General features: G+C 31.9%; 1 protein-coding gene and 1 pseudogene across 1 annotated transcript; one reads left to right on the plus strand and one right to left on the minus strand.

The window, feature by feature from the left end:
- The first annotated feature begins 5,923 nt into the window (after positions 1 to 5,923).
- LOC100815585 (protein NRT1/ PTR FAMILY 4.5-like) lies at positions 5,924 to 9,606 on the plus strand (annotated as a pseudogene).
- Positions 9,607 to 9,966: 360 nt separating this feature from the next.
- Positions 9,967 to 10,725, minus strand: LOC102664647 (F-box/kelch-repeat protein At3g23880-like). Its single transcript, XM_006580798.1, has one exon. The coding sequence runs from the start codon at positions 10,723 to 10,725 to the stop codon at positions 9,967 to 9,969; it is 759 nt and encodes a 252-aa protein (XP_006580861.1).
- Between the last annotated feature and the right edge of the window lie 1,585 nt (positions 10,726 to 12,310).

Below are 12,310 nucleotides of genomic sequence, written 5' to 3' on the forward strand. Positions count from 1 at the left end.
ATTATTTAGCCGGCTATATAGTTAATAACTAGCTAATTGAATTAGTAATAGATTGAGACATCAACGATCGAGTGGCTCGAAGGAACAAGTGGCCGTTCTGCGCAAATTATTGTAATTTTCGCCATCATCCAAATTTATATATTGTATGGCCGATGTGAACCTTTGATTATATGTCTTTATCTGTTGGCACTCTTTTAGATTGATGTAAATAAAATGTAACAACAAAAACTTTCTTTTCTTTGTGACACTCATGATACACTGGAATTTTTAAGTTAAATATTGCTTAGCCATTATTACTCGAACTTTTCTTGGCAAAATGCCAATTTTGTAATATAAAAGGTCTCCAAACAAAAAGAATAGCTAGTTAAATAGAAGCACTCAAGTGTTCGGAAGCTCTTGGACTATCCCCAAGTTTTCTTCTTGTTGGAAAGTTGTTTTGGTTACATGCATAACTTACATAGAAGATTTCAAATGTTAATAATATTGTATGGAACTTCTTCAATATGCCCATATACCCGTCTGCAGATTTTATTTATTTATTTTGGATTAGAAATTATGGATGTTTTCAAATATTATATGTTAAATTATTCATTTGATCCCTATAATTTTATGATTTTTATCTTTTTGGTGTCTATAGTTTAAAAGTGATTTTTTTAGTCCTTATAGTTTATATTTTAATTCTTTTTTAGTTCCTATAATTTTGAAAGCGGTTTTTTAGTCTTATAATTTGTATTTTAATTCTTTTTTAATCCATATAGTTTGAAAGTAGTATTTTATATACTTTATATTTTAATTCTCTTTTAGTCTTTACCATCAAAATATGAGTAATATTATTAATTATAATTAACTATAAAAATATTAGCAAGTAATTCGTAACTAATTTATTGTAAGATAATTTGTAATAAAAAAATAATTGATAATTTATAACTAATTTGTAATTAATTATTTTTATATATATTTTTGTGATAAGGACTAAAAGGTAATTAAAATACAAATTATAGGAATTAAAAATATTACTTTCAAACTATAAAAACTAAAAAAAAATTAAAATACAATCTATAAGAACTAAAAAAAATATTTTTAAACTACATGGATTAAAAGAGAATTAAAATATAAATTACATAATTAAAAAAACCACTTTCAAACTACAAAGACTAAAAAGATAATAATCGTGAAACTATATGAACCAAATGAGTAATTTAACCTTCACTGTATTATAAATTAATTTCACTTGTAGCATAAAAAGATTTTTCATACTATAAAAATTAAATATAAATTCTCTCACATGTAAACTCAATAGAATATCCATATGCAAATTTAGCTTCTCTAAAGTGAGTAATTATAAAATAATTAATCTCAGTTATTAATAAAAAATCAATCATCAATATTCTGATACATAAAAAATTTGTTATGAATGTATATTTACTAACAATTAATTTTTAAATCAATGACTTATTTTTATAAACAAAGATATTTTATTTATAATAGAATATGGCAAAAACACAAGTTGTGTCCAACAATTAAAAGTGCAACCATACACAACAATCCTCACAATTAACAACTAATATTACTTACTTTACCTTCTAAAGTGACACCGTAGTTTAAATTTACCATGAGATTGACTAGGCCACAATTATGTGATTTTTTTATAAAATATGTTTTTAATTTTTATAAAAATAATTTCATTTCATTTCATATTAGTTGACTAATTCTTTTTCTTGGATTTGATTTTTATAAATTTTTAAAAATGTTCCCTCTCATTACTTAATGATCACGTGCTATATATATCAGGTGACAATGTTATCGGTTATCCCGTAATGGTTGCCTATCGACAAGTGATAAATGTCTTATAGTACATTATAATATGTGATAATTAAACATTTAATTATGAGATGGATTTTTTTTGAAAAAAAATATAAATTATATTAAACTCAAAATGATACAACAATAAATAAAATATAACTCGTAACAACGAAAATTAAAAGTCTAGGGATTCTTGAACCTAGGCCTGCCGTAATTGATAATTTTAAGGAATTAGGGTTTTCATTGAGGAAAAGCGTTGTTGAGTTTTCAACTACAATTGTGAATTTGGTATTCAAATATACTTTTAGGACTTGAAATAAGACGAGTGTCTACTGATGTATCATCATAGATATGTATTGCTTTATTTTGTTTTGACTTCTGTTGACTGTTGGTATTCCCGATTGTATAATGTAATTATAGTAGTGCAATAAGTTGAAATCTATTTACACATATACGTACGAAATACCTATATCAAAGAAAAAAACCCCATTGGAGATTGCAAATTAATGTAGATTGAATCACTCTCTCATTGTAGATGACATATATGTCTTTTATTTGTTACAAATGAGATGTGTTAATACAGAAACTCAAAAAATATTCGTCTCAACAACAAAGAGTCTTTTAAGTAACATTTAAAAAATATTGTTAAATTATAAATAAATATTGTATAAAATATGTTATTAATTAAAGACTTTTAACAACATATTTTATATAGAGAGACAATATTCTAAAAATATATATTAATAATTTAGATATTTTGTAATATTCAAAGAAAAATGCTAGTAGTATTCTCTTTCTAAGCTTTTATTTTTATGATTGATTCAAATCAATTTGAAATCACAATTTTGTGTGACTTTGGCTTCTCATTTATTGATTTTTAATAAAAAAAATTTATTAGTGATTTTCAATAAATTATAATGATATGTCGCTAACATTTCTCATATATATTTAAATATGAGAGCAAAACTTGAATTTAGTCTTGTGTGGCTTATGCTATAAAAATTATGCCATATAACAGATAAACAATTAGATGATAGACAACCTTGTGAAGTAGAAAATTAAATAAGCAAAAATTGAGTAACTAACTGGATATAGCCATTTTGTACTCGTCATTATGCTTCTTTTTATTGATGCTGACAGAAAACCAGCATAGAATCTTACTGTTCTAGAGTTGGCAAATTCCGTATACACTCAATATCGCTACCAACCAAGAACAGTGCAATCCCATTTTCTATTTTGACACCTTTTACTACGACATGTGTTATATATATATATATATATAGAGAGAGGTAAACAAATTCATATAGGTAAAAAGTTTACATTTACTGTACTATTATCAATTAAAACTTATTAAAAACATATTCGCCTTAAAATAAAATCGTCAAAATTTACAAAAATATTTTGTTAAATCAGTGAGGTAAAATAAAATAAACTAACATTATAAATTTAATATAAAAACTTATGTCCCAATGTCACATCCTATCAGAACATTGTGTCATGTCGTCGTTTAACACAATATTCCTTAAAGCAGTTCACCTAGTCATTTGCTCCCCCGAACACAAAGTTGAATATCATCACAGGATCCAAACACAAACAACAAACTGGAAGTGAGTTATCACATTTTTAATTACTAGAGAGAAACAAGACAACATATAATAGCCAAATACAATTCACTTAGCATAACTCACATTATTGCACCACTTTGTCATTCAAAATTCACTTTTCAATCATCAATCATACCTTTCAATCATCAATCACAATACACAAAAATCACACACTCTGATCAAGACATAATAACACATCAATTTCATAATAAACAATTAGCAAGCGTATGCAACAGTTATGCTAAGACTCAAGCTTATATGCAATGTGGTACCATGTCACTCAAAAATCTCGTCGGGCGTCTAGAGTACATGACAAGACAAACTACACACTAGCAAGTCAAGTCACTCTCACTAGTAATATCATAGGGAGACCAGTCAGGGTCACAGTGTTTTGCGAGAATGCTCCAACCATATGGGATTAACATAGGCTTAAAGGAGCACTCAAACTGGGTGACCCCCAAGGCTTACACTCCGAAGAGTCCGCCCGGGCCTCTCCCTCCTAATTCAGGTCCAACCCAAAAAATATTTTAACACACAGACTCTATCTATGATTTGTACAAAACACACGACTCCTCAATTGTTCTCAAAATAGTTTTAACTCGTCGCTCTTAAAGAGTTTTATAATTAACTCACCGCCCGTAAAGGGTCTTAAAGTTGTGTGCTTGTACAATTCATAATTCATAACTCAATGCAAACAACATCACAATCACGTAATACTCAATTTATCACATACACTCGATCTCAATCACAATGGTATAATCTCAATTTAACATGTCACCACACTTCATGAATCACATACACTTTACCTATGAACTATGCAATACACACAACTACTCAATTATTTTCAAAATCATTTTAATTTATCGCGCTTGTGATTAAACTCGTCGGGTTTCCACAATGGATCCCATCACAATACCTGTCGCGCAAAACCCGTCATCCTTAAAGGGTCTTACAGTTGTGTGATTGCACAATTCATAACTCACAACACAATATACATCTCAATATACATGTATTTCATCATTCATCACTTGTTCAATTCACCACATACTCACAATTTGAATCATCATTTCATATCCTCAATATAACAATTTATACAAAAGACTATCACAACCTGGGGAATAAAACCCCTCAAATAATATTACACAATTATATCAAAATCATAGGTTAAAATATACAAATATCAAGAGCACAATTTATCAAGCAATTCTCATTAGAACATCAATATTTTATTTATAATCATAAAGAAAAAATTGCAATTTAATAAACAACCCCAAATAAAGCTCTAATTTAATCCTATAAGGACTCATACACATGTTCTTACTAACCTTCAATTGTGAATAACTGATTCCTTACCTCTAAGCGGACTCACGTGTCTTCCGACAGTGGTAGCAGAATCTCTAATGGTTTCCTGAGATTCCTCCAGTTTTTCTTCCGACTGCTCCGATAGAGTTCCCAAACGTCAGAGAGACGGAGAAGGGATTGAAGCTTCCATTTGTACTGTCTTCATGTGATTCCTTTTTCTCCCTCTACGATTATTATCTCGCAAATCCCAATGGTGAAAGTGTGCGAAATTGAGTCTCGAACAATGTATCAAAATTTCGGAAAAATCCAACGGTTAACGAATCCGGAATCATAGTTTTACCGAGACAGCTTTGAGTTTCTGCGAAAAAAGAAAAAGTCACGATGCGAACAATAGTTCTCTCATCTCCAACATCTTTTCGTAATTCCCAACGGTGAGAATGCTCGGAATTGAGTTGTGAACCATTTTCTTAAATTTCACGACGAACCAACGATGAATGAGTCCGAGATCGTCATTTTTCTGAAACAGATTTGATGGTCTGCAGGAAAAAGCGAGGGCTTTGAAAGGAGAAGGGAAAAAAGGAAAATGAGGAAAAAAAAGAAGCACCGTCACTAACGCTATTTATAGTTAGATTTACTCTATTTATTTATTTATTATTTTATAAAAACAAACTCTATTTTATTCTCTATCAAACAAATAAATAAAATATTTTTTTTATTTTCTCTCAAATCATTATTTTAATTAATAATTATATCTCCTTATTTATTTATTTATAAAATTTCATCATTTTTTAAAACTCTATTTATTTATAAATAACAATTTTTTTAAAATTAATTTACGAAAAATGAAATGTTACACTAATCATCATCCAACATATGATGGTGACCTTACTATGAATCATTACTCATTTGGTGTGTTCATAATTATCTTTTATAAATACATATATATTGCTAATTAAGTTTGAAGTATATATAGGGAAGAGAATGGTTTTCTCCTATTGTATATTACTTTACTTCTTCCCTTTCTTTTGAATTGGCTATTCAAAAGTTCTCTGCAGAACCATGGTATTTCGTTATTCAATTTGCTTTGTTTATATTACATGCATGCATGCATGCACCCCATGTACCTAACCGTTTTCAAGTTTTCTGAGTGCCACTTATTCAGCTCATCATCTGCACGCAGGAAAATCATGTTGATCGGAATGTGGAGTGGATATATGCAACAGGAGGAGAAAGCAGTGCTGGTTGATGGAAAAGTTGATTGGAAAGGAAGAAGAGCTTTGAAACACAAACACGGGGGATGAAAGTTTCATTGCTCATACTTGATACGTAAGCTAGGACTGAGACAGATTGAGTTCATGCACATCTTCCTAAAGATTAACATGCATGAACTTGTAACTACACTAATTAATTATATGGTGTGGGTTAGAGCAAGAAATATGAATATACACTTTTTTCACTCCTTTTCTCTTTTTTCCTTTTGGAGTCACAGATCCCAGAAGTGATGACATGGTAACCACTAAGAAAAGTCCTGAATTTAATGACCACCACTAACCATATATGTATATAAACTTAAACCACATAACTTATAAGTTTCATTGCATACTGTGGTGTTTTTATTGTTCAAAGGAATTGATTCTGCCATGCATAGTGCATATATACACTAATCGTTTTGGGGTTAGGATTGTCTTTGCAGTTATTTCTGTTGATTATTATATTGATGAAGCGAGTGTTATATAAATATATATATGAGTATATTGGGTTTGGGTGCAGCCGCATTTGCTATCGAGAAAATGGCAACTCTATCACTAGCAGAGAACTTTGTGTCATACTTCACTGGAATTATACATTATGAACTAGCAGATGCAGCTAACATAGCAACCGATTACATGGGTGTTAGTTACATGCTCTCCATTGTGGTGGCCGTTTTTGCCAACACTTGGATTGGCAGATACATGCAAATCCGTTGTTATTTCTGGATTCATTGAATCTTGGGTAAGATCCAAAATTACGTACCTTAATTCCTCATTGGGAAGAGAAATATAAAAAGAAAAGAGAGAAAAATGATAAAAGTAAAAGATGATATGATTAGAAAAAAGAATAAAGATTAAAAAGACTGTAATACAAACATAAAAGCCAGGTGTGTAAAAAGATATATATGCTGTTCATAAGTAGCAGAAGGAAATGCGTATTAAATTGAATTTGACTATAAAGTCTTCAATGTTGAATAGATCTGATTTTTTTGTCCAGCAATAGTTTTATTCCCTAATCTTTTTTATATAAAAAAACATTTAAAATATATTTTATTGGACAAAAAAAGAAGATATATTTATGAAAAAAATATTTATATAGTTTCAATTGCCTTATTTTGATTTTGGGGGTTATTTTTAAAACTATGATATATAAACAATTGAATGAGAAATATAAATAATTATATATAATATTACATACGATATCAATCATTCAAACAATTAAATGGTAATGCATAAATTGTTTCAACCTACATATTCACTTTACTATAATGTGACAATGACTTTTCTATATTTGAAGATAAGAGGATCAAACCTTGTTTCACCGCATCCTTATACTTCTAACACATAGTAGGTGTAACCGTGCAGGGAACTTACTTTTTGCAAACCTTTTTATTTTCCTACATACACCCTTCCTCCTTTTTTTGTATTTTTTCTTCTTTTTTAACTCTCATCGCGCCAATAATAATCAATGCATTCTAATTACTATTATTTTTAATTTAAACAAATAAATTAGATAAGAGATACTTTTAAGAACATTTTATGTTGAATGAAAGTAAGCTAAATTTATACGACTAATTTATTTGAACAGTTTCAAATCAATTTTGAGGATCACTGAAAAATACTTCCACCTCTTATTGTTCTGGCTTATTTAAAACTTGTTCAGTTACAAATGCAAGAATGTGTTGTGAATTGTGTTGTAGGGACTTGCATTGCTTACGGTACAGGCACACATGGGTAGCCTGACACCACCCATTTGCAATGTGTATGTGAAAGATGCACATTGTGAAAAGCTTAATTAGTGGGAAGCAAGAAGCGTTTCTCTTCATTAGCCTCTACTTGTTGGCCTTTGGCAGTGCTGGTTTGAAGGCTTCGTTGCCATCACATGGTGCTCCTCAATTTGATGAAAGAGACCCCAAAGAAGCAATACAAATGTCAAGCTTCTTCAATGGTCTCTTGTTAGCAGTTTGCATTGGTGGTGCAGTGACCTTAACGTCTAATGTATATATACAAGACTGCTATGGATGGGACTGGGGCTTTGGAATCTCCACTGGGGCTTTGGTTTAACTTCTTGTTTTCTGTTTGATATATTAATTTTGGGCACCGTAATCTTTGCCTTTGGATTGCCACTATACCACTATACCGAATTCATGTGGCACATGCAAAAGGACGGCATCATTGAGATCATACAGGTACATATAGACCCTTTAGTAATTACCTTCATGTTTTAATTTGTTCTGCATATGTAGTAAGTAGGAAGCTCTTGATATCTTTGTCCAAGTAGCTCAAACTTAGACCATACATGGGCTAGATTTCATATTTATACAAAACACCATGGCAATACATATGAATTGATTTTGTTAAAGTTTGATAGATACAGAAGAAAAATGTTAAAGTTGGAATTGTATATTATGTGCCTTCATTGATAGATTCTCATGGAATCAAATTTATGTCTTGATATTGCATTGATCTAGCTGTTTGTTTTAAATTCTTCGCTTCCATTTTGCAGGTCTATGTTGCTGCAATTCGCAACAGAAACCTTTCCCTTCCTGAAGATCCTATAGAACTACAGTGTACGAGATTGAAGAGGACAAAGAAGCTGCAGTGGAAATAGAGTATCAACCTCAGGGATATTTTCAGGTTTAATCCCACTTGTGACTAAAATTATATGTTACTTGATGATAGCTCAAGTACTAAACCTGATGCATGATTAGAGTCAATGCTTCATCTGCTGCTATATCACTCCAATTCCAATGCATCTAGTTCCAAAATTTGAGGTTCTTTTTCACAGGTTTTTGGACAAAGCAGCTATCCATAGAAAATCTGATGTGCAACCTGACTCCAAACCCATGGAAACTATGCAGAGTTACCCAAGTAGAAAATGCCAAAATTAATCATTCTAAGCATGCTCCCTATATTCTGCTGCTCAATCATAATGACCCTTTGCTTAGCACAACTCCAAACCTTCTCTGTTCAACAAGGCTCCACCATTGGACACAAGGATCACAAAACATTTTAACATCCCTTCCAGTCATCCCAGTTGGCTTCTTAATCATTATAGTCCCTTTTTATGATTGCATTTGTGTTCCTTTTCTACGTAAATTCACCGGTATTCCCACTGGCATTACACACTTGCAGCGCATAGGAGTAGGCCTAATACTCTCTTCCATCTCCATGGCAATTGCAGCAATCATAGAGGTCAAAAGGAAAGGAGTTGCAAGAGACAACAACAAGCTAGATGCCTGCCAGTAAAACAGCCATTGCCATTGAGTATATTCTGGCTTGCTTTTCAGTATTTTATATTTGGCATAGCTGACATGCTTACCTACGTGGGGTTTCTTGAGTTTTTCTATTCAGAGGCACCAAAAGGCCTAAAATCCACATCAACATGCTTCCTTTGGTGTTCTATGGCCCTTGGCTATTTTCTAAGTTCCATATTGGTGAAAATTGTGAACAGTGTGACCAAGCATATTACTGCAAGTGGAGGTTGGTTAACAGGGAATAATATCAACAGAAACCATCTGAACCTGTTCTACCTGTTCCTCTCAATATTGAGCTTGATCAACTTCTTTGTCTATTTGTTCGTTTCAAAGAGGTACAAATACAGGGCTCAACACCCTGCGGTTACCGGTGGCAATTCAGAGGAGTGAATACTGGGAGATTAAGGATTAATATGATTAATATATGATGGGTTAAAAATTAGGGGGTTGTACTTTTCTTTGTTTGTCAAATGTATGTTAAAAAATAGAGGACTGCATTTCTTTTTCACGTAATTGTCTTGAGTTAGAGCTATAATTTCTAAGAAATTTATCTGAAATTTTTACCTCATGCCTTTGGACATATTTGATTTCTATTTTTAATGTTGATTGCAAGTCTAGGAATAGAAAATTAAAATAACCTCATCTAATCCAAAGATTTTGATACAACCATCATAACAACAGCAAATAGAATCAGCCACCAAATAAGTCAAACTGCAAAATTGGCAAGGTTCTAAAACCACTTACTTGTTTTTACATAATACTTGATTTAACGTAAATCCAGATAAGCCAAGCATTACAGAGGAGTAAGCCAATTACGATAAGGAAAATTAAACTTTGAACATAATCAGTGGAATTCAACCAAAGTTCTTGGTTGAGAATTTTAACATACTCCGTGCTGCTATCTCTATAGTGATAGGTAATAACTAAAAGACCATGCAATCTGTCCATCACCGTAAAAATGACATCACCATTTTCAGTCATGATCAATGGAGACATCCGAAGAGATGGATCCCTAAGATGAAGTTGAAGACAACTAATGTTCAGCAACGAAATCCAAGACTCTACAACTCCAAACTCCTTCATTTGCCAAAAAGAAAAATGTTTTCCGTAGCCATAATAATGAGAAAGACATAGGCAGCCCCTCAAAACCCCAAGATCTGGGTAAAGATCCAGCATCACCAAGGTTGTATAAAGGCATTCAAGAGGCAACAAATATCTGCATGTCTCATTCCTTAAATCAAAGGAACAAATTACAAAAGACAGATAGCGAGTATCAGCTCTGGACTTAACAGCAGCTACCCAGTTAAGATGGCCACTCACATAGTGTCCTCCATGGCATCCTTGAACTGTCATTAGTTTGGGAAATCCATTCCAACTTACAACCTTTCTCCAACAATTATCACCCATGCAGTGAACTCTCACTTCTGCTGTTTCCGGTGAATATTCCCCATCGCCAACCACTGCAACCACTTTGTAAGTGTCACTTGAATTGTCATAGCCAAAGCCCATATGCAGAAAAGTCCTAGGATGTGGATGAGTTTGTAAGCAGGGTGACTTTTTGGATCTTAACCTTGTAGCAGGGTTCCAAAATCGGACCCATAATACTTCTTCTTCACGAATTACAGATTTTAATCTCAAACAGATCAATCCATTGCAGTCCCCAATAAGTTGGAAGTTGTACTTGATTCATCAACTGTGAATGGTGGCTCCTCCAGTAAACATTCTACGGGGCAGCAGTGTAGGAAATCTGGTAAGTGGATATGGGAGTAGTTGACTAGCGTGAATAGGATTGGAGTGTCTCTGAGAGATCTTTGAAGGTGCAGTTTCACGAAAGTAGGATCGAAAACATGGAATTCCAAGACTTGCAATTGCACCTGAATCGCATTAGAGTCTTCACAAGAAGGAACAAGAAGATTTCCGCGACAAGTTCCGGAGGGAGAACGGGAAGAGACTTTTTGGAATGACCGATGCAAAAACAGAAGCGCTATATATGCAGAATCCCTTCATCGTGCAAGCAAAAGATATTCCTTCGTCTGAGCCAAGTAAACCAGTACTGTTACACAAGAAATGATAGTTGAAAGTAAATGTGTATCAATAATGTGATGCCAAATAAAAACATCATCTAAATACCAAGGATCAGACAAAAGGGAAAACAGCATGTTGCACCCCAATGATCAGCTTTGTTCATAATAAAAAATCTATAGGCGTTAGGGTTCACAACTGTACAGAAAATCATACAAAGTGTCGTGAGAGCAGCAAAGGAGAACTGGTGCATGGAGAAGAGAAGCGATCAAGTGAAGCGTAAGGGCTAAGGCAGGGCTGCATGTTTTGTTTGTGTTGGGCTAATTAAGGCTTAGGAGAATACAAGTGGCTTAGGGGTGTTTGGTTTGTCTATGATAAAAATGTGTTTGATTGGATTTTGGAAAATATTTTTAGTGAAAATAAAAACAGAAAAACAACCAGAAAATGAAAACAATAAATTTTTTTTTTAATGGAAAACATAAACCTCATCTTGGATAAAATGAATATAATTTTAAGAAAATTTAAAAATATAAAAAAGATAAAAAGTCAATATATCAAACAAAAAATAAGAAATCAAATTAAATATATTTTCAGAATTTTAATATGAAAATAATTTTTAAAAAATAAAAACAGAAAAATGCAAACCAAAAAGACCCTTATTTATCACCTATTTCTCTTTTCCTTTTCAATTGGTTGGCTTTGTCTTGCCTTCACGACTACTTCCCGTATTCATCTTTTAATCAGATTTCGTCCTCAATATGAATAATCACTATTACAAAAATGCATAATAGCCACAATTTTATTTCCGTGTTTTTCGACCGAATTGACCTTAGAAGTAGCGACGGAATATTTTCACTCGTTGATGAACAAATATTTGTCATATGCAATGATGGTAATGATTTTTTTGTTTCATTTTTCACTGATTTTTCAATTTGAATAGTTTTTTCATTAAACAGTTCTAACAGATTTTATTTTATTTAAAATTTTGTTTGATTGTGAGGTCTTAAAATAGAACTTCAGTTTTGCAATATTAGAGTATTATAATTCTGCATATGAATATGTTTTGGCCATA

Source organism: Glycine max, chromosome 5, assembly GCF_000004515.6.
Source record: "Glycine max cultivar Williams 82 chromosome 5, Glycine_max_v4.0, whole genome shotgun sequence".
NCBI classification, from domain to species: domain Eukaryota; kingdom Viridiplantae; phylum Streptophyta; class Magnoliopsida; order Fabales; family Fabaceae; genus Glycine; species Glycine max.

Bases quoted from the DNA above. Each gene is read 5' to 3' on its own strand.
- LOC102664647 (XM_006580798.1), bottom strand. From the start codon at position 10,725: ATGGGCTTTGGCTATGACAATTCAAGTGACACTTACAAAGTGGTTGCA.